The sequence below is a fragment of the Scyliorhinus torazame genome, chromosome 21 (assembly GCF_047496885.1).
Source record: "Scyliorhinus torazame isolate Kashiwa2021f chromosome 21, sScyTor2.1, whole genome shotgun sequence".
NCBI classification, from domain to species: Eukaryota; Metazoa; Chordata; class Chondrichthyes; order Carcharhiniformes; family Scyliorhinidae; genus Scyliorhinus; species Scyliorhinus torazame.
The window spans coordinates 11,722,711-11,746,661 of NC_092727.1; the positions used below are offsets into that span (position 1 = coordinate 11,722,711).

Consider the following 23,951-nt stretch of genomic DNA (forward strand, 5'->3'; position numbering starts at 1 on the left):
TAGGTAGGCAGAATTTGGGAAATTGTGTGTGTTGAGAAGTTTAAGTGGAGATATGGGGGTAACAATATCGGATGTAGCAGAGGTTGGCTGGAAGCAAGCTGAGGGATTTTTCTAACGGCTGTCGTTTGCAGAAAGCAGAGAAAACGGAAGGGTGAGTAGTTTGAGTGTTTTGGGGGCCTGGGAAAGATTGAATTAGAGCAGGAGGCCAGCTTTTTGAATGCCACTTGATTGTACCTTTGGCGTCAAAATGTTGCTGAACTTTCACCAGAAGATCTCACTCCCACCGGCAGTGGGAGCAGGGGAACCTGCATTAAATCCCGCTAAAGACCAGCGACGGGATTCTCCATTCCCGAGATTAAGTGTTGATGCTGGCGCAGGATTTGTGGACTTCCACGACACCTCCACTGGTGCCGTACCTGGACTGATTCAGCTACTGTTAAGGGGCTACTACCGGCGCCACGTGGAACACCATTGATTCCAATGAGAAACGGTGCCAGATTCGCCAGTTCGGGATTGACACTTAGGAGGCTGACTTCTGCACACTGCACTCCCCACACACACTCATCCCAGCCAACAAGATGGCAGTGAGGAGAGCAGCACCACGCTTCACCGACGCCAAGCTGGAGACCCTCCTGGATGCCGTGGAGGAGAGGCGGATGACCTTGTACCCCGGCCCAGGAAGGAGGCTGCCAGCCGCCGTCTGCCGTGCCTGGACGCAGGTGGCAGAGGCGGTCAGCGCCTCAGCAACACCGTCCGGACTGGCCAACGGTGCCGTAATAAGCTGCACAACCTCCCTAGGGCACTAACCCGTGTCCCACACACCTGTAGCCCGACACCCCATCCATGCCGGCACCCATACCGGCCGCCACGGCTGGGTGCCCTGGCTGCTGAGGCCACCAGCTATCCACCCCATGCACTGTATGCGTCAGTCCACGCTGCCATTTTCTGTTCACCCCCCACACACACCCTAGGAGAAGGCCACTCATAACCGTCGGGAGCGGAAGAAAACTGGAGGGGAACCAGGTCACTGGGTGGGGATCACAGTAGTCTGCCTCCACTCCTGCTGTACCGTCTGGGGATCCACCAAGGCCTAGCGTTAGGGGCCATAAGGCCAGTGGGCTAGACACCAGTTAAGTTGGCACGGGTGCAGGGCACAGTTTAGTTATAGGGGCTAGTGCACAAAACTGTGTGTGTGTTGTCGCATTAAACACCTGTTCACACTGTTACAACCTGCCAGATGGGTGTGAGGGGTGGGCTGGTCTGAGCTGGCCAGAGAGAGGGGTGCGGGGGGTTAACGGTTCGGCACCAACTGTTAAGACCCAGTTGGCATCTACCGGGAGCTGTGTATGATAGCCTTGTAAATAAACCTACATTTCTTTAATACAACACGGGGGTGGACTCGCCGTGGCCGCATAAAATGATGAATTTGGAATCTGTGGTGCCTTGTCCTGCCACCATAGCCAATCTGAAAGTAGTGTCTGTGGTTTCTCTAATCAGTAAAGGACCTCTATAGGATCCTCGTGGAGATATCTTTCTGCGTGTGTACCTGAGGAAGTGTAAAGTTTGACAGTAAGTTCTTTTAGGATTTGTTATTTTTAAAAGTTAATGCAAAACATGAATTTACACTGCGTGATGTAAGGACATTTTCGAGTCATTGACGAGACTTTTATACAAAGTGCACTAATCCATAAAATTGCCTCTTGAGGGCAGCACGGTGGCGCAGTGGTAGCACTGCGGTCTCACGGCACCGAGGTCCCAAGTTCGATCCCGGCTCTGGGTCACTGTCCGTGTGGAGTTTGCACATTCTCCCTGTGTTTGCGTGGGTTTCGCCCCCACAACCCAAAGAAGTGCAGGGTAGGTGGATTGGCCACGCTAAATTGCCCCTTAATTGGAAAAAATGAATTGGGTATTCTAAATTTAAAAAAAAAATTGCCTCTTGAAAGGTAATTTGCCAGTTGACATAACATCTTCAACAAGTGCCTTATGGATCACAGATTCCTATTAACATGCCTGAACTTACATTTTAACCTATTAAAGGAACTAATATCTTTGTTATCGAATATGATGCCTTCAATTGCATCTTTCAGACATCTGGATATTAAATCAGCATGAAGGAAAGAAAGGAATGATGTCTTTGGGAGACTCAAATATCTTTGAAACTCCTTTAATAGTGTTAGCGATGTCGAAATGAGACTCATTAATTCTGTTTCTCATTTTCTTTGACTGATCGGCTCCTTAGCTTTTGGTAAGTACGACCGAAGGCTGTGGGTAAGATCATTAGATCCTTTTTCATCTTGTAGTAACTGCAGAACATTTACCCTGACGGTTTCAAGGTGACATTCGTTTTGTGCCAATATGACTTTGCTTTCCCTGTACCCATTTTCCATCTTTCCCTCACCGAGGAGGCAAAGAAAGACACGCATTGGTATGTTTATCTCGTCTCTCAAACATCTCAGTGTCCCTCATACAGTGTGGTTACTTTGAACTGCCATCAATGTTCTGTGGGTGCATGCTTAAAACAAAATAATACATTTCATTTTTGTTATTTTGCTCACTATTTCTTCTCACCTGTGCTGTGTGTCGTTCACTAATTCGCAGGGCAGACATCCTTGCTGTGCATTGGGTTAGCTGCTGTGCTGTTGTTGAGCTGTGCAGTGTATGAGCTGGGAGTGAAATCCCTTTTTAGGAAAGGAAACTGATCTAATAATAATAATCATCATCTTTATTATTGTCACAAGTAGGCTGACGTGAAGTTACTGTGAAAAAACCCTAGTCACCATGCTCCGGCACCGGGAGAATTGAGATTGTCCAATTCATCTAACAAGCACGTCTTTCGGGACTTGTGGGAGGAAGCCGGAGCACCCGGAGGAAATCCACACAGACACTGGGAGAATGTGAAGACTGCGCACAGACAGTGACCCAAGCCGGGAATCGAACCCGGGTCACTAGCGCTGTGAAGCAACAGTGCTAACCACTGTGCTATCGTGCCGCACCTTTCTCTCCTTTCTTCTCTCGAGGCACTTACTGTGTGGCTACACCACATGGATTTTACTCCATGATACCGTGTGCCAGCAGACTATTCCACTGCCCACCTCTCTCAGGATATGTCAACAGCCTTGGCGAACAATGCTGTGAATAAAGTATGTGCTGATTTTTCTTTCTTGACGTGAGAGTATTGTGAACTTTGAACCTCATCACATCTACACTTGCTGCATCTTCCTGCAGACAAACTGATTGAAGAACGCCTGGCTGGCACAATTTGGAAGTACGCTGTATGATATAGCACTGAGCCACTCTTTTCCATGGTCGAGAAGCCTCTGCTATGCACCCCAGCGTTTAACCGCAGATAAAAGTTATAAAACCAATTAAGTCAGAGGCAGATCTGTTCAATAGACCAGGTTGTGCAATGGTTAGGGAAAAATGCAAATGGATTTTTTAATAGTAAGAATAACATTTTGTGAACGATATATTGCAGATGGAAGCTTTGGCAAAGAGGCATCTTTTTAAAAAATTTAGATTACCCAATTATTTTTTCCAATTAAGTGGCAATTTAGCGTGGCCAATCCACCTAACCTGCACATCTTTGGGTTGTGGGGGCGAAACCCACACAAACACGGGGAGAATGTGCAAACTCCACACGGACAGTGACCCAGAGCCGGGATCGAACCTGGGACCTCAGCGCCGTGAGGCAGCTGTGCTAACCACTGCGCCACCGTGCTGCCTGTCAAAGAGGCATCTTGCATACACAAACATATTTACATGTATATGAAATATCTCCTCCCTTTGTTCTTCAGGAGTCGGTTAGATAACTACTCACCGACCCAAATGTTGGAAAGTTTCGATTGTATTCAGATTGTGTTTGAGAGGAGTCTTTCTGTTCCTGTGCATCTAGGCACTGCTGTTGAAGGTGAAAGAGTGTTCTCATTTTCCTTGAATTTTTATTGCTTCTGCTTATGAGAGGTGGGTTGTCTGACGGTGAGCCCGCAGGTTAGTGATTCACCGCTGCTTTCGATCCGAAGGTATGGGGTTTACTGCGCTTTTTCGATGGGCCATGGTACACAGAACTGTTTTTGTAATTATCAAAAAAGATGTGGACTTCACTGACACCGTGAGCATCATGAATTGCCCTTGAGAAGGTGGTGGTGAGCCACCTATTTGAAAAGAACTGAATTGTTTACTTGGCCATTTCAAAGGAGAGTTAAGAGTCAACCACGCTACTTGAAAAGTTGAACTGTTCCTCCAGCAAAACATACCAGAAAAACCGAGGGCACAGCAACCCTGGGAGTTTAGCCAGATAAAAGACACCCCATGCATTAGTCTTTGAGTATATTATTCCCTTATTATCTTTAATTATAGTTTAGCTGAACCGGGCTAAACACATTTATGAAGGTATGTTCAGAAACTCTATAAGCTGGAGATAAAAATATCCAAGTCTTTGTACCAGTGCCAAGTTAACCATTTGTTTACTGACTCAGTACAGATGAAACCAGCGGAAAACATCAACCGAGGTCTACAATTTACGCATAATTGGTTACACTCTTAAAACCATCACTGTTTCTGGATGGAATCTGGCAATTCAGTAGGATATATGCTATTAAAACAGACCAATGGATCGGCCAGCATTTGTGCCCCTCTCAAGCCTCCTCTTTTATATTTGTCATTGTAACCTATTTCCTTCTCCCTCATTCGCTTATTGAGCCTCCCCTTAAAAGCATCTACCTATTTGCTTCAACTGCTCCCGATGGTAGCGAGTTCGAAATTCTCGCCAGTCTTTGGGTCAAGAAAGTTCTTCTGAATTTCCTATTAGATTTGATAGAACCCCGACAGTGAGGGTGGCACAATGGCGCAGTGGTTAGCACTGCTGCTTACAGCGCTGAGGACCGGGTTCAATCCCAGCCCTGGGTCACTGTCTGTGTGGAGTTTGCACATTCCCCCCGTGTCTGCGTGGGTCTCACCCTCACAACCCAAAGGTGTGCAGAGTAGGAGGAATCGAACCCGGGTCCCTGGTGCTTTGAGGCAGCGGTGCTAACCATTGTGCCACCATGCCACCCAGGAACCTGGTGACTAACTTATATGGATGTGCTCTAGTAATGCTCTTACTCACAAAAGGAAACATTCTCTCTAAGCTTTTCAGAATTTGTAATAGATATATTTAGTACGTTATCCCAGCTTCCTTTTTTCAAGAGACTAGACGTTGTCTGTCAATCCTTTCCTGCTAAATATACTCAAGTATTTCCGGTACCATTCTTGTAAATCACAACCCCCGCCCCTCTATATTCTTTTTATAACATGGTGTCAAGAACCACATGCAATTCTCTAAATGTAGTTTAACCAAACTTTGGTACTGGTTTAGCATGATTTTGCTACTTTTCAATTATAACCCCCATAAATAAAGCCAAGAGCTTGATTTGCTTTTTTATGGCCTTGCTAACTCATGTTGCAACTTTTAGTGATTGGTATTTGCACTGCCATTTGTTCCTCTACCCAACTAGACTTGAACCTTTGAAGTATTGGGGCATAGACAGAGTGGATAGTCAGAGGCTTTTTCCCAGGGTAGAGGGGTCAATTACTAGGGGGCATAGGTTTAAGGTGATGGGGCAAGGTTTAGAGTAGATGTACGAGGCAAGTTTTTTACACAGAAGGTAGTGGGTGCCTGGAACTCGCTGCCGGAGGAGGTGGTGGAAGCAGGGACGATAGTGACATTTAAGGGGCATCTTGACAAATACATGAATAGGATGGGAATAGAGGGATGCGGACCCAGGAAGTGTTGAAGATTTCAGTTTAGACGGGCAGCATGGTCGGCACAGGCTTGGAGGGCCGAAGGGCCTGTTCCTGTGCTGTACCTTTTGTGGTAGTATGTATTAGGGGTCATATGGGACTGTGAAGCCGTGATGCTATTGGCTGACAGATCCCGGGTCCTGGTTGGCTGTTGACTCCTGGCTCCGCCATGAAGGCGGAGTATAAGAACCTGAGCTTCTCCCCGCCGCTCCATTCTGTTGCTGAACTGCTGGGGACAAGTCTCGCTTAATAAAGCCTCATCGACTTCATCTCTACTCGTCTCTCTCGTAAGTCATTGTGCGCTAAAACTTTTCTTTGTTCTCCCTATTCTTGCTGCCAAAATGTGCTACCTCATATTTATCTGTGTTGAACTTATGTTCATTTGCCAATTATTTACCCATTTCGCAAGTTTGTTAATGTTCCTGTGTAACTTGTTGCAGTCTTCCTCAGTATTTACTTTACCCCCCATCGTCTCCCTGCCCTGGCCCAATTTAGCGTCATGAGCAAAATTAGAAATTGTGTTCTTTGATCCCAAGGTCAAAATCATTAGTGTCAATTGTGAACATTGGATTGGCTGTTTTAAATCCTCCGTTCAATAAATGTAGGAAATTGAACAATCCAAATCAAGAAGTTGTGTAATAGGGACTGAACGGGAAGTGGATATAATCCCTTAGTGATATTCATTCATGGGTTGTAGGCATCACTGGCTAGGTCAGCATTTATTACTCATGATTCATTTATTGCCATTACTAGATGGTAGGGGTTGCAAGTCTGGAAGGTACGACCTAAGGTGCCTTGATGAATTCCTGCAGTGAACCTTGTAGATGGTAAACATGGCTGCCACTGTGCGTTGGTGGTGGAGAGTGGGGATGTTTGTGGATGAGGTACCAATCAAACGGGCTGCTTTGTCCTGGATGGTGGTGAGCTTCTTGAGTGTTATTGGAGCTGCAAGTGGGCAAGTGGGGAGTATTCCATCACACTCCTGACTTGTAACTTGTAGATGGTGGACAGGCTTTGGAGAGTCAGGAGGTGAGTTACTCACAGCAGGACTCCCAGCCTCTGACCTGCTCTTGTTGACACAGTATGATAACCCCCAGCATGTTGATAGCGGAGGATTCACCGATGGTAATGTAACTGAGTGTCAAGGGGAGGTGGTTAGATCCTCTCTTGTTGGAAATTGATCATTGTTGGCACTTTTATAGTTCAAATGTTACTTGTCAGCCCTGGAGTCCAACTCTTTTGTCCATGTTTGAACCAAGACTACAATGAGGCCAGGAGCTGAGTGGCCACGGCGGAACCCAAACTGAGCGTCATTGAGAAGGTTATTGGTCAGCAAGTGCAGCTTTATTGGCACTTCTGGCTGAAGATTGTTGTAAATGCTTCAGCCTTATCTTTTGCAATGATGTGCTGGACTCCCCCTCATTGAGGATGGGGATATTTGTGAAGCCTCCCCTTCCTGTGACTTCTTTAATTGTCCACCATCGTTCTCTGCAGGACAGCAGAACTTAGATCTGAATTGTTGGTGTGGAATTGCTCAGCTCTGTCTCTCGCTATTTTGAACACAAATACTCCTGTTTTGCAGCTTCACCAGGTTGCTGCTCATTTTTAGGTGTGCCTGGCACTGCTCTCCTGCACTCTTCATTGAACAAAGCTAATTACTAGAGAATAATTTTTAAACACTAATTTGTATTGATACATCTGTTGACCCCATTGTTTGACAAAGTCCCACAGCACTCCACACAGGTTGCATAAATTACTACTGTAATTCGGAAGGTAACCAAGCCAGTTTGTTCATAGGAAGATCTGTGTACAACATTAAGCTCGGTGTCCAGTCTGCTTTTGAGAGAACAATGACCTCTGGGCTGATCCTCCCACAGTAGAGACCTCTGCCAGTACAGTACTGCAACAGAGGCTCAACTTGGTGCTGGAGACCTGAGCCCACAACCTTCTGACCCCAAGGTCAAAACATTACCAATGGAACCAGGCTGGTTTGGCCCTTTGGCATTGCACGCTGGGGCTGGAGTCAAAACGACAATTGGATGAGAGTTCATTAATGCGGAAGATGGTTGAACATTCTTGTCACCATGTCACCTGAAGTGAGAATGCCCATTGCCACATGGGATGACATCACCTGTCCACAGGAGGGTCATTTAGCAAATACTAGAGTCGTAACCATATCTTACCCTGCAATATTCATTCCGTTGTGCCCTCTCCACTCTGTTTGTGGATACCTGTGTTCAGGACTGTGAAAACTAAGGGAAAATTAAAATACTTATCCGAGTAGAGCTCATACCAAACAGCAAAGCACTGGTTGACTTATGTCATATAATCCCTACACTGCAGAAGGAGGCCTTTTGGCCCATCAAGTCTGACCAACCCTTCGAAAGAGCAAGCCCACTCCCCTATACTATCCCTGTTACTCCATCTAACCTTGGAACACCAAGGGGCAATTTAACATGGCCAATCCAGCTAACCTGCATATCTTTGGACTTTGGGAGGAAATCAGAGCACCCGGAGGAAATGCACGCAGACATTGGGAGAGTGTGCAAACTCCACACAGTCACCCAAGGCCGGAATCGAACCCGGTTCCCTGGTTTTGTGAGGCAGCACAGCTAGCCACTGTGCTGTCCTAATCATGGGTAATCTTGTGATCACAACCTCAGGACATCTCAAAAGTACTTTACAGCCAATTAGATAGTCAGTGCAGAGAATATGGCAGTCGCTTTGTGCGCAGCTTGCTCCTACAGACAACCATTGGATAAATGTCGATGCGAGAGTGCTACCACTGCGCTGAGGCTAACACCATTCAAATCCCAAATTGTTTATTTTATGCAAAAAGCGTATTTCCACAGTATGTTGAAAGAGAGGACAATGCTTTTCCATTCATCCATCCCAATTTAACCTTTTTTCTTTCTTGTCCCACAGCGTGGAGTGATGGCCGAAAAGCCGGTTGATCCTGGTTGTGTGTCGATTGCTTTGGAAGATGCTGTGTGCAACGGAGGGTCCCAGGATGCCCCGCTGCTGACTACACACCTTAAGAAGGTGGAAAACCATATCACAGAGGCACAGAGGTTCTCCCACCTGCCCAAACGCCCAGCAGTGGACATTGAGTTCAATGACCTCTCTTATTCTGTGAGCGAGGGATCTTGTTGGAAAAAGAGAGGTAGGGGAAGGTTTACTTTGCTTTTTAATTCTTCAGTAATACATTTGTTCTTCAATCCAGAGTTTTTATTCATTCATGGGATGTGGACATCGCTGGCTGGGCCAGCATTTATTGCCCATCCCTGAGGGTATTTAAGAGTCAACCACATTTCTGTGGGTCTGAAGTCACATGTAGGCCAGACCAGTTACGGATGACAGATTTCCTTTTCGAAAGGACATTCGTGATTTTTACGACAATCGACAATGGTTTCATGGTCATCATTAGACTTTTCATTTCAGATTTTTATTGAATAAAAATTTCACCATCTGCCATGGAGGGATTCGAACTCCGATCAATTACCCTGGGCCTCTGGATTACTAGTCCAGTGACAATACCACTTCCCTGGAACAGGAGTAATCCATTCCATTCCTAATACCTGTTCCACTATTTAATTAGATCAGGCTCGATCTGTATCTCAACTCTATTTACTTGCAGCATGGTGGTCAGCACTGCTACCTACGGCGCTCAGGACCTGGGTTCGAATCCCGGCCATGGGTCACTGTCCGTGTGGAGTTTGCACCTTCTCCCCATGTCTGTATGGGTTTCACCCCCACAACCCAAAGATGTGCAGAGTAGATGGGTGGCCACTCTAAATTGCCGCTTAATTGGAAAAAAATAATCGGGTACTCTAAATTTATTTTTTTTAAACTCGATTTGGTATAGTTCTGGACCCCTTAATACTTTCACTGGAAAAAAAAATCTTTGAATCTCAAGACAACAGAAAATTTCAAAACTAACATCTACAGTTTTTTGAAGGAGAGTGTTTCGATGTGCTCAATGCGAAGGAATGTTTCCTACATTACCTATGAATGACCTAGTTCTAATTAGTAGGTAAGGCTGTAACTAGATTCAATTAAGCTCATTGAAGGAGGGAAAAATGCTATACTGCTTAAACACATAATCCAACATAATCCATTGTTTAATCCACGGTCGATAATGAATTGCTTTTTAGTGCAGAACGTCTTGAGACTGATACAGAGAAGGAGAGGATTCTGCCTGCTCAATTTCCTTATCCTTTTTCGACCAAGTGATAAGTCCAATGGGATGTGAGAAATAGTTCACAAAAGGATAGTCTTAAAAACTCAAGCACCAGATTGTGGGTAAACTGGAAGAGTGAATAGGAATTGTCTCAAAGGTAGAAAGCAACAAGTACAAAGGAATTATGCCAGAATATGTGGGTTGGAAGGGGAGAAATGAGTGGGATTTATGTGGGTCCATAGTGGAACTACCATTTATCTCTAATTTGTGTAAATGACCTAGATTAGAAAATCTTGATTGAATTTGTAACCGGCATCAAACTAGGAGGTCTCGGAGCAAGGAGCTCGGGAAGTACAGAGTGAATTGGACAAAATGTAGGGGCCAATGAAAGGCCATAGACCTGAAATTAATGCAGGCAAATGTAAAATACTGCATGAAGGACTGGAACTCGAGCAATATCGACTCCGTGAATGCTGCTGATGGACCTTAGTTCATGTGGGTATGCCTAAAGATGAAGCCGTGATAGGCCTAGGAGTCTTAATGACTGTTCACCGGGTTCCATTTAATAGGATATTCAACTCCATGGGTACAACAGCTGCATTTATTTGGAATGGAAAAGCAGTACAGTGTGGACGCTGGAAATCGGAAATAAAATAGGAAAATGTTGGAAAAGCTCAGCAGGTTGGGCAGCATCTGTGCAGAGAGAGAAAACCGGAGCTAATGGACAGAATCTCCCATTTTGGGGTCCAGGTGCAGAAATGAGAGTGGATATCTACGGGGGGGGGGGGGGGGGGGGGGTTGAAGCGGGACAGCTGAACTTACGCAATCCGCCTCATTAAACATACATCCACAAGGAGCTTGCCTATCTTGTGGCAGGGGTAGGTCAAAAGTCGCTGCGCACACTGTTACCCCGTGGGGTCGAAGGCCCTGGCGCCATATTTAAAGGGCACCCAATAGTGTGCGCTACCCCTTCCATCGTTTCCCAGCCGCTGCTCCACCCTATGTCCGTTGACACACCCTTCCCGTACCAGCCTCCCCGAACAGGCGCCGGAATGTGGCGACCAGGGGCTTTTCACGGTAACTTCATTTGAAGCCTACTTGTGACAATAAGCGATTTTCATTTCATTTCATTCCTTGGTCATCTTCCACGCCACCTGCACTGCCACCACCTGGTCTCAGGCACAGGCTGGCATTTACAGACACTCCCCAAAGAGGACAATGCAGCGGTAACTCACCGCTCATCGTGTCAACGGTCACCTCACCAGGTCGACGTCACTTAAATGCAGTTGTAAAAGTGAACATTCTAATTTCTTATTGGCGGGGAGCTTAATTTGGAGGTGATCTCAATTCCGGTGAGTAGACATTTGGCGAGTAGGCGTAACATGCTAATGCCTGCGAAAGGATTCCCAACATTGTTTGTCGGGAAGCTCGACCTGTCTCCGAAGTCCAAGGAACGGAATTCCTAAAGTTCATCCCACTGCCGAGACTCCGATTTTTTGGCTTCCCACCAAACCTTACACTGCCGGTGAGACCGGAATATTCCAGCCATTGTTTCAGGTCTATGGCCTTTCATCAGAACTGGGAAGGGTGAGAGATGGGACAGGGTTTGAGCAAGGGAAAGATGGGACCAGGACAGGGCAAGAAAAGACACAAAATACTGGCCAGACCCCCTAGTAAGGCCAGCGAGTTGCTGTCTGAAGAGATAAACTGAAGGAAGCAAAGAAAAGGAACCAGAATGGGCGTGAGATTACAGTGTGACATTGTTTAACTCAATGTTGCGTTCAGAAGGCTGTAAAAGCACCTAATTGAAAGCTGAGGTGCTGTTCCTGAAGCCTACATTGAGCTTCAGTGGAACAGTGCAGCAGGCTGAGGACAGAGATGTCAGCGCGAGAGCAAGGTGGAGAATTAAAATGACGAACCACCAGAAGATCAGGGGCATGCTCGCGGACAGAATGGAGGTATTCGGCAAAGCGGTCAGCAGACGTGAAGAATAAGGTTGATGTTAGTGCAGGCTGAATTACGACCAATGCCAGAAAATTCTTCTGTAAACGAAACAGAACCAGCAAATGAAATGGGCTCCCAGGCAGAGCATTGGAGTTGAAAACACCCCAGGAAACCTTTCAAGAAAAATAGAATGTTGTAATTCAGGGATTTTAGGATTGTTCAAGGGGTGAACTAAGACAGGCTAGAAAAGATTGCGTAACTGTTTTGTGATCTTGTACTGATTTCTTTTTTATTAATATAAACATTTTATTGAGGTATTTGTGATTTGTAACAATAACAGAAGAAACTGTGTACGTACAATATAAACATAGTGCAAAGGCCGTCTTCCTCCCTCACAGGTCCCCACCTTTCTTACACACTAATCTAAGCTAACCCCCCCCCCCCCCCCGCTTCTCTGCTGACGGTTAATTTTCCCTAAAGAAGTCGACGAACGGCTGCCACCTCCGGACGAACCCTGACATTGACCCTCTCAGGGCAAACTTGATTTTCTCCAAACAGAGAGAGCTAGCCATGTCAGTGAGCCAGGTCTCTGACTTCGGGGGCTCTGAGTCCCTCCAAGCTAATAGTATCCGTCTCCGAGCTACCAGGGAGGCAAAGGCCAGAACGTCTGCCTCTTTCTCCTCCTGGATTCCCGGATCTTCCGACACCCCGAAAATCGCCACCTCTGGACTCGGTGCCACCCTTGTTTTTAACACCTTGGACATGAGATCCACAAACTGCTGCCAGTATCCTCTAAGTTTTGGGCATGCCCAGAACATATCAACATTGTTTGCTGGTCCTCCCGCACACCTTACGCACCTGTCTTCTATCCCAAAGAACCTGCTCCTCCGGGACACCGGTGTGCCTGGTGAACGACCTTCAATTGTATCAGGCTGAGCCTGATGCATGATGTGGACGCGTTGACTCTACTCAACACATCCGCCCAGAGACCGTCCTCTATCTCTCCTCCTAACTCCTCTTCCTATTTGTGTTTCAGCTCCTCGGTCTGCATTCCCTCTGACCCCATAGTTCCTTTATAGATGTTCAAAATCCTCCCTTCCCCAACCCACACTCTGGAAACTACCCTGTCCTGTATCCCCCTTGGTGGTAGGAGCGAGAAGGCTGAGACCTGCCTACATAGGAAGTCCCGCGCCTGTAGGTACCTAAACTCATTCCCTCCCGTCAATTCAAATTTCTCCTCCAACTCCCTCAGGCTGGGAAAGCTCCCCTCTATGAACAGATCTCCCATCCTCTCGATCCCTGCTCTTTGCCTTCTCGGAAACCCTCCATCCAGCCTCCCCGGGGCAAACCAAATTTATTACAGATTGGAGACCAAACCGATGCTCCCTCTGCTCCCATATGCCTCCTCCATTGCCCCCAGACCCTCAGGGCCGCCACCACCACGGGGCTGGTGGAGTACCGTGCTGGCGGGAATGGCAGAGGCCGTTACCAATGCCCCCAAATTGCCCCCCCCCCCCCCCACCACCACCACCACCACCCACTTCCTAATCATGGCCCTGTTTGCCGCCCAATAGTAATTGCTAAAGTTCGGCAGCGCCAACCCGCCCTCCCCCGGCTCTGCTCCAGCATCCCCTTTTTTACTTGCGGGCAGTATGGTCGGCACGGGCTTGGAGGGCCGAAGGGCCTGTTCCTGTGCTGTACATTTCTTTGTTCTTTGTTTGTTTGTCTTGCCTGCCCATAAAAAGCCAGAGATCACCTTGTTTACCTGTTTAAAAAAGACCCGTGGAATGAAAATGGGGAGACACTGAAAAACCAACAGGAATGTCGGGAGGACCATCATTTTCACTGTCTGTACCCTCCCAGCCAGTGATAGCGGGAGCATGTCCCACCTTCGGAAGTCTTCCTTCATTTGGTGCACCAGTCGGATCAAATTTAGCTTATGTAGCCGTTCCCATTCCCTGCCACCTGGATGCCGAGATACCGAAAGCTTCCCCTTACCACTCTAAACGGCAACTCCCCCAGTCGCCTCTCCTGCCCTCCTGCCTGGATCGCAAACATCTCACTTTCCCCCATGTTCAATTTATAACCCGAAAACCGGCCGAATTCCCCCAGAATCCTCATAATTTCTCCCATTCCCTCTAGTGGGGCAGAAACCTATAGGAGCAGGTCATCTGCGTGTAGCGAAACTCTGTGTTCCACCCCTCCCCGAACCAGCCCCTTCCAGCCCCTTGAGGCTCTCAGCGCAATTGCCAGCAGCTCTATGGCCAGCGCAAACATCAGTGGGCAGAGGGGGCATCCCTGCCTCGTCCCCCGATACAGCCTAAAATAGCCCAATGTCAACCTGTTCGCCCGTACACTCGCCACAGGAGCCTGATACAGCAGCCTAACCCAGTTGATGAAGCCCCACCCAAACCCAAAGCGCCCCAGCACCTCCCACAGATAGGTCCATTCCACCCGATCAAAAGCCTTCTCTGTGTCCATTGCGACCGCTACCTCTCCGTCCCTACCTCTGGGGGCATCATGATCACATTCATCAGTCTTCTAACGTTGCCCGCCAACTGCCTGCCCCTAACAAATCCCGTCTGATCCTCCCCAATCACATCCGGAACGCAGTCTTCGAACCTGGAGGACAAGATTTTGGCCAACAGTTTGGCGTCAACAATTAATAAGGAGATCGGTCTGTAGGACCCGCATAGCTCGGGTCCTTCTCCTGTTGTACTGATTTATAAATGTATAACCTCTTAATTGTATGAGAGCTGCCTTTTGTTTATATTCGTATAATCCCTACAGTGCAGGAAGAGCCCATTCAGCCCATTGCGTCTGAATTGATCCTCCGAAATAGCACTCTGCCGAGGCCCATTCCGTCGCCCGATCCTTGTAACACTGCTGTGGGCAGCAGTGCTAACCATTGTGCAACCGTGCCACCAGAATGGTTCGCCGTGGGCTCTTTGTATTGGTTTCTATGTCCGTGCTGCCTTCTTTGCTTTATGGCTTTGTCATGGGGAGCACAGAGACTGAGATATTATAGCAGTGACCTTTACACACGCAGAATGGCAGCCTTGTGTCAACCTACGGCCTTCATAGAGGAGGGGGTCTGATTGAGTTCCAGACCAGTGGCGTCACCCGGCGAAGACTGTCTTTTCCCACAGAGTGACGAAGTTGAGCTTCACTGGAACAGTGCAGCAGGCCGAGGGCAGAGATGTCAGCACGAGAGCAAGGTGGAGAATTAAAATGACGAGCCAGCAGAAGATCGGGGGACATGCTTGCGGACAGAATAGAGGTATTCGACAAAGCGGTCAGCAGACGGTACTCGAAAAAGCGGTCACCCTACGTGAATTCCTGCTGCAATCAGAATATGAAACCGGGTGTCTGCTTATGAGGAAACACAAGTATACACAGGCCTATTCTGCTTTAGTGCGTGTTCTCACTCCACGATCCTTGGGAATTAGTAAGTGAATCCATCGGAATGGACTGACGGCCGAAAGCAGTTGGTGGGCGTCATTGTCTTTGCAACACGCCCTTCAAGCTAAGTGAAGGGACAAGCAACCAAACTCGGCAATTTCATGCCATTGTGCTTTGTAATTTGAACCTGTTTAGTTTGTGCTCAAGCAGCACAAATTTAAATTGATGGCCTCTGTGTTGCTGTTGGCCTGCGCTGAAAATTCGAATATTTTCAAAGAAAAGGTAATGTTTCATTGCTCACCTTTGATCCTCAACCATTTTTCTTTGCTAAAGCCGTCTGAAATAATTGATAATGAGAGAATTCATGGGTAGTCATAGTCAAGAGCGACCAGCTCTGCCTCTGAGAGAGGGGGTTATATAGGTATTCAATTAAAGCTCTCCGTCAAGCATCGCTGCTTAAAGCCTTCGAGAAAAACATGCTTCAAAGCATTTTTCCCCCCTGAAATAGTTGGTAAGAGTGTGCTGGTGCATGATGGGTGAAAGTTCTGCTACCGTGGGTGGGGCAGAGGGTGAAGAGGTTGTGCAGGAGGCTGGAGTCGGAAGAGCATTGACCAACTATGAGCAAGGAGTTAAGGCTGGGGAAGATTGTGGTTTACAGGAAATTGCTGACAAGGACAGGATATAATGACAGGGCGTCTATCCGATTGAAGAAAGCCATTGAAATGTTCTCCAAAATGTTATTGAGTGACACAGCTCATCAAGAAGGCAGCATGGTGGCACAATGGTTAGCACTGCTGTCTCACAGCGCCAGAGCCCCAGGTTGAATCCCAACCTTGGGTGACTGTCAGTGTGGAGTTTGCACTTTTCCTCGTGTCTGCGTGGGTTTCCTCCAGGTGCTCCGGTTTCCTCCCACAGTCCAAAGCTGAGCAGGTTAGGTGGATTGGCCCTGCCAAATTGCCCCTTAGATTCCTATGAGTGCAGGTTTGGTGGGACTGGGGAGTGGACGTGGATAGGGCGCTCTTTCAGCGGGTCGGTGCAGACTTGATGGGCCGAATGGCCTCCTTCTGCACTGTAGGAATTCCATGGTTGTAAGAATGTGCACAGCTTCACATCGTGACATTGCTGAAGACCAGTGACTGGAATCAGCTACTGATCTTGCTATCTAGTAGTTCCACAGCCTGAGGTTTGGGCCCTGTTGGACTGGTATCTTGGCTTACTGATGAATGCAGCTGATCCATAAGGCATCCATAATCAAGTCAGGTACACTTTTGCTGCACTCCCTCTATAGCAAGAACATTTTCCCTCAGATAAGGAGAGCAAAACTGCACACAATATTCCCGGTATGGCCTCACAAAGGTCCTGTATAATTGCAGCAAGACATCCCTGCTCCTGTTCTTGAATCCTCTCTCTTTGCTTTCTTTATACCTGCTGCACCTGCATGCCATTCAGATTATAATCTGCCTTCCTGTTCTTGCTACAAGGTGGATCACCTCACATTTATCCACATTACACTGCATCTGCCATGCATTTGCCCACTCACTCAGCCTGTTCAAATTGCACTGAAGCATCTCTGCATCCTCCTCACAGCTCACCCTCCCACCCAGCTTTCTGTCATCTGCAAATTTGGAGGTATTACATTTAGTTCCCTCATCCAAATCATTAATCTATATATTGTGAACAGCTGGGGTCTAGTGCTGATCCCTATGGTACCCAACCAATCACTGCCTTCCATTTGGAAAAAGACCCGTTTATTCCTACTCTTTGTTCCCTGTCTGCCAATCAGTTTTCTTTCCATTTCGATACAGTACCCCCAATCCCATGCGCTTTAATTTTACACGTTAGTCTCTTACGTGGGACTTTGTCAAAAGCCTTCAGAAAGTCCAAGTAGCTGGTTCCCCCTTGTCGCCGCTACCAGTTATATCCTCAAAGAATTCCAGTAGGATTATCGAGCATGACTTCCCTTTCGTAAATCCATGCTGACTCTGTCTGATCCTGCCACTGTTTTCCTAGCACTCTGCTATTAAATTTTTCATGATGGCCTCTAGCATTTTCCCCACTACCGACGTCAGGCTGACTGGTCCATAATTCCTGTTTTCTCTCTCCACCTCCCTTTTTAATAGTGGGGTTGTATTAGCTACCCTTCAGTCTGTAGGAACTGTTCCGGAAACTTTGGAATCTTGGAAGATGACGAGCAATGCATCCATATTTCTAGAATCTCTTCCTTATGTAGTCTGGGATGTAGATGATCAGCCCTCGGGATTTATCGGCCTTCAATCCCATTAATTTCCCCAACACTATTTCTCTTCTAATACTGATTTCCTTCAGTTCCTCACTCTCACTAAACCCTGTGTTTCCCCAACATTTCTGGTATGTTATTTGTGTCCTCCTTGGTGAAGACAGAACCAAATATGTATTTAGTTGGTCAGCCATTTCTTTTTTCCCCATTATAAATTTCCCTGTTTCTGACTCTAAGGGACCTACATTTGTTTTCACCAATCTTTTTCTCTTCGTGGAACCATAAATGCTTTTACAATTCCCCACAGGCTTTCTCTCATACTCTAATTTCTCCTTCTTCATCAATCTCTTTGTCCTCCTTTGCTAAATGCTCCCAATCCACAGGTCTCCTGATTTATCTGGCCACTATGTATGCCTCTTCCTTGGATTTAATACTATCTCTAATTTCCCTTGTAAGCCGTGATTTGGCCACCTTTCCCGTTTTATTTTTGCAGCAGACAAGAATGAATAATTGCTGCAGTTCATTCACAGTCTCTTTGACTGTTTGCCATTGCCTATACACCATCATTCCTTTAAGTAGTATTCCCCAATCCATCATAGGCAACATGTGCTTCATACCTTCGTAGTTTCCTTTTATTTAAATTCAGGGCCCCAATCTCAAAATTAACTGCGTCACTCTCCATCCTGATGAAGTATTCTATCATATTATGGTCGCTCATCCCCAAGGGGCCTTGCACAAGTATATAGCCAATTATTCCTTTCTCACAGCGCAACACCCAATCTAGGATGACCTGTTCTCGAGTTGGTTCCTTTTGTGAGGGCCACGAAGAATCCAGCACAAGTTTGCAGAATCGAAAGAAATAACTTTATTTACAATTACATATCTACAATAGCAGCAGTACTCCACCACTGCTCCCTCCTCTCCCCTCTCCAGCTGGTTCCACACTGGCCAGCTCTATTTTTGCAGGTGCCTCTGCTAATGATTTCTCCGCCCCCCCCCCCCCCCCCCCCCCACCCCTCATTGGGGAAGCTCATACTCACTAAGGATTGTGGGATTGCCATTAGTCCCCAGCCAGTAGTAATCAAGCAGGTTATAACAGTTCCTCAATGTATTGGTCCAGAAAACCATCCTGTATAAACTCCAGGGGGGGGAGGGCGGGGGGGAGGGGGGGGGGGGGGGCACCATTTGGTTCCTCACGGAGTTCTGTACCTAACCTTCTACATAGTTGGCCGGCTGCCAGAGACAAGAATATGTGGCGGGATTCTCCGATGCAGCGCGGATCGCCGCAGTACCGGTCGGGGGGGGGCGATTCTCCCCAGGCGATGGGTCGAGTGCCCGCCGAGTTCGGCTGAGTCCCGCAGGCGTTGTTCTCGTGTGGTCCTACCCGGCGGGACCTCAGTGTACTGGCTGTGGGGGAGGAGGGGGGATCCGACTCCAGGAGGGGCCTCCACGGTGGCCTGGCCCGCGATCGGGGCCTACCGATCGGCGGGCGGGCTATTCCGGTGGGGGCCTATGTTCCTCCGCGCCGGGCCCTTGTAGGTCTCCGCCATGTTGCATCGGGACCGGCGCGGAAATGGCAACCCCTGCGCATGCGCAAACACGGGCCGGCCGTGCTTGCGCCCGTATCGGCAGCTGGAGCTGTGTGAAGCGCTCCAGCGCCATGCTGGCCCCCTGTGCGGCCCAGGATCTCTGATCCGAGGGGACAGGTGGCACCGTCGTAAAACGCTCCGGCGTTTATGACAGCGTCAACACTTAGTCCCAGGATCGGAGAATCCCGCCCAAGGAGTTCACATAAACTCATCTTCCTTTCAGTTGATGGCTCAGTCACAGTTCTGTGACTTACAAATGCCGCAACCCAAAAGTTGTAATCCTGGGATGGGTTTTAATGGAGCACTTGCTTTCTCCAAAAGGAAAAGCGTTTGCCAAACAGTTGGCTTTCCTTTGAATGCAACAGAGCTACACATACGTGTGCGGGCACAGAGGAGATTTATGAGGATGTGCCAGGAATGGGGAATTTTAGCTGGGATAGCAGATTGGATAGGCTTGAATTGCCTCCTTTGAAACAGAGGGAGGCTGAAGGAAGATTTAATAGCGGCGAGTCCAATTATGAGGGCTCTAGCTACAGGGGATAGGGATGACCATCTGCCCTTAGCAGAAAGGTCAATAGCCATGGGCATAGATGGTAATTGGTGAAAGGATTAGTTTTTTCGCACAGATGCTGGTGTTGCCCGAGAAAGCGCTGCCTGGAAGGATGATAGATGTGGAAGCCCTCTTAAAATGTGCCTCGATATGCGTTTGTTGTGTTGTAACTTGGAAGACCAAGACCTGAGTGGAAAGTAGGAGTAGATGGGATAGCTCTTTTTGTGGCCAACACTGAGGTAATGGGTTGAATCCTTCTGTGCCACGAATTTCTGTGTCAAATTATATTCCCCCAGGCATCACTGGACATGATTGACACTGTTTATATTGTTATACTGTGAATCTGGAGGTTTACGAATTGTTTTTTATCATGCAACTCTGCCAACATTCAAGGTTTTGTGAATGGTTTCTGAATTTTAGTTATTATCCATGTTTGTCTCAATTCATCAGGCGACAAAGTGGAGAGAGAAAGAGAAAGTTAGATTTTCTTAACCCTCTAAATCTCACACATTTTCGATCAAAACAACTTGCTACGTTTCAAAAAGAAAACTTGTTTCAACTATTTCAACTTGTTTTGCTAATTATCTTCAATCTATATCCTCTGGTTACTTACTCATTCACCCATGAAGGAACCGTTCCCCCTTATCGAAACCCATCATCCTTTTAAATACCTCTATTAAATCTCATTTTAAACTGCTCTGCCCTATGGCCAGCAATCTAGTTTCTCTACTTTCTCTACCTCATGGAATTAAGTGAACCCAGTGTACTTTCTTCCACTCCCTACTTGTATAAGGGATCGGCTGATGTCCTGTGACATTGTACAGAGATCCAAAGCCATTATTATTATTATGTGTGGAGTAGGGTTAGACAGTGGGGGACACTTTGACCAGGATGTAACTCACACCACATTTTTATGTCATTGCTTTTACTGAACTGTTTAAATTGGTACAGTAGGTATATTTAACTGGAAAAAAATGTGGGAAGCAAAGGTTGCTGGGAATTGAGATGTTTCATTGAATTGAGGAGTTTGGTGATTTAGTTAAGGTTGATAATTTCTTTGCTAACTAAAACTATTGAGAAATATGGGGCAAAGGTAGGTATATGGCGTTAGGCCATAGATCAGCCATCAAAACGTTGAATGGCTGAATAGGCTCAAGAAACTGAATGGCCTCCCCCTCCTCTTTGTGTTCTGACCACTTAAGCACTAGAGTGCTGCCTCTGGCTGGAGGATATAATTACAACGTGATTTGGGCAGCTTCTCATTCTAATAAATGTGACACGTTGTCACTCACTCAGAAGAAGGTGGGTTTGAATTCTGAACCAGGGGGCTTCAGCTCATAATCCCCTATGGGGTACTGTCAGAAGCATCGTCTTTAAGATGAGACGTTAAACTAAAACACATTTGCCGGATTAATAAGGGGACCAGGAAACAAATCATTATAAATACAGAACTAGAAGATAACTATGACGCATTATGTAACAAAAGTCCCTTTTTTTATACGTTTCTTTCTCTGTCACATCTCCCCCATCTCTCTCTTTGGCCTGCTCACTCGTTTTCTTTCTCTTTCTATCTCTCTATTTCCCTTTCTCAGTCTGTGTTTCTCGTTTTTCTCATTTACCCGATGCTTACTTTCGGGAGGGATGGAAATGAGCAAGCAAGCTGTGCGCCTGTACAGTCATTTATTCTCAGCACACTGTCCCCTTTTTAAGCGATGGTCATTTTAATCCACTTCATCCCATCCACTTCATTAGCCTGCCGAGTGAAAACCTGATGCACGTCCATGCTGGGAGAGAGCCTGCCCTCTGACTGTCATTGAGCATGGCTCTCTTTGTCGGCTGATTTGGAGCCGCCTGTGTGAGCTTTAAATCGGTTGTCACTCAGCGTTGCCACGTTGTCTAGTCAAATTTACTTTGAACCTCTTCCTGATATGTAGCAGCATATGCACCCAGAGATAATGTATGATTGTCGATGCGCTGCGATGACATCATCCTGCTGGTCCAATGCCAACCCATTAAAAATAAAATGTAACCTTCAATCTTGTGTAACTAATACAGAAACAGAAAAGAGGCCAGTGTAGAGAGGTCAAATACTAAATGCAATTCCTGATGCCAAACTGAGTCATCCAGACTAAGAAGACCCCAGCTTTGATCTCCAGCGAAGTTGACAGACGATGGTAGAGTTATAGTCAATGTCCATCATTTGTTTTTGAGATGTGAACATTGCTGGCAAAGCCAGCATTTATTCCCCATCTCTAATTGCCCTTGAGTAGGTGGAGGTGAGCCACCTCCTTGAACCTCTGCCGTTCATGTGGTGTAGGTGTACCCACAGTGCGCTTAGGGAAGGAGGGGGGGTGCCAGGATTTTGGAAAGGGAATAATATTTCCAGGTCAGCCAATGGGATGGAGCGGGCCAAGCTGAGTGGTCAGGGCCCGGAATGTTTTAGCCTTCGCCTCACTGATTGCCCGGTCCTAGTGGGGTGAAGGTCAGCTTCTTCACCCTGGGCCTCGGCTTGGCGGGGGACCTACCTGCATTTTTGACTCTCGAGAAGGCAAAGTCCGAGCAGAGAGGGGGTGAGTGATGAGTTCTATGCTTCATGAGGACTGTTTATTATACACTTTCAAGAATTGGATGCCATTGAGCATTGCGGGGAGGGGGGAAAGGTGGGGGGGCTAGTTCTGTTGTCTTTGTTTACTGATTAACTGTACCTGAAATGTCCAGGGGGATGTTTTGGTCTGTATATTGAGTAAGGTGCTGTTTGCGTTTGGGGGATTGTTCTTGTATTTGTTTTGTTTTTATTTGGCTGTTTATTTGATGAAAATGTTGAACATGAGGAGAATAAAAACTTTAAAAATATATATATATTTCCAGGTCAACGTGCTGTGTGGCTTGGAGGGGAACTTACAGGTGGTGGTTCCCATGCATCTGTTACCCTTCAGCTTCGGGCTGGTAGGGTTTGCGGGTTTGGAAGGCGCTGTGGAAGAAGGCGGGCAAGCTGCTGAGATGCATCTTGGCGATGGTATTCGGTGCTGCCACGGTGGTGTGGAGGGATTGAATGTTTAAGGTGGTGGATGGGGTGTGTAATTAACCTACCTTCAGGATCAGAAATTCTTCTTGGGCTTGCTTACTTTTTTCAAACCAGTCACAGGAGTCTTGCCTCCATTGTTGGATCATATTTTCAGTCGGTCAGCACACATTTCTCACTGCTCCCCATGTTACATTTTGCAGAATTCTCACAAGCATTCTGCCTTCTAGCAATTTCCATTTACTGCTTGTATTGATGCCACAGTCATTTCCTGGTCAATGTAACATATAAGCCAAGTGTCCATTCTATACACGATGAGGCTTTTTATTTTTACAGATTGTAAGCAGAGCCAAGAGAACGCCCTGCTAGGAGGCAAAGGACATCTCTGCACCTCCACCAGTGCATGTGGTTGTCAGCCCCTGGTAACATTCCCCTTGATCCAACATATCATGACACCAATTTGCAGGGAATTGGAGGAATTTGCCAACAAGGAGACAGACAGATATTTCACTGAGATTCACATGTACCCTAATGAGAATGATATCAGTCAGGGCTGTTGATGTGCGTGCGGGGGAACAGGTTAAGACTGAGGCGTGTTCACTCTGCACAAAATAAATACAGACCATAAACAGACGTTAAAAGGCAAGAGCTCCCGAAATTGGCTTGTGAGGAATTTTGTTTTCTCAAATGGCATTTTTAGCCTTGTATTTAATTTGATTGGATGCAGCCCCAAAATGGCTGTCATCCATTAGTCATATTGTTCAGTTCCTCAAAGTCCATGTGATACATTACCTAAAAGCTGTATCGATTTTTTTGACCACTTGAGAAATCCAATCACTTTGCTTTGTAGGTTGGGAAAGTGAAACTTTGTGATTTGGATACAGGTTGAAGTTTTGACCTGTGTATCTCCATATAGTCATATTGTTGAAGGGGAAGCGAGATGCAGTCAGTGACCTATATTGCCAATTTCTTCATCGATGTACTTCAATGAATCATGTAAAACGCTGGTTGCATATCATAAGAATGCTCAGAAAAAGAAAAGGGCACATAGACCATTGAAGCTGCCCATTCCAGTGAACCGTGAGCTGTTTCTGCTGTGATAAATTTGCCCTATTTTACTTAATCTCTTCAGAGAAGCAAATTAAGAGGGAAATGCATGTTTCTCCTGACTGCTGATGATTACTGAGTGAGTGTGCAGTTGTACAGATGATTTGACCTGGCACTGCTGCATTATCATGTATTCCTGATTA

General features: G+C 46.8%; 1 protein-coding gene across 2 annotated transcripts in view; it reads left to right on the plus strand.

Annotated features, from left to right (window-relative positions):
• Positions 1 to 23,951, plus strand: part of abcg4a (ATP-binding cassette, sub-family G (WHITE), member 4a) — a 164,418-nt gene that overhangs the window by 43,940 nt on the left and 96,527 nt on the right. For both annotated transcript variants that reach the window (XM_072486505.1, XM_072486506.1), the window contains exon 2: positions 8,704 to 8,941. In XM_072486505.1, coding sequence (XP_072342606.1) covers positions 8,704 to 8,941 — 238 coding nt within the window. The remainder of the gene's footprint in view (positions 1 to 8,703; positions 8,942 to 23,951) is intronic.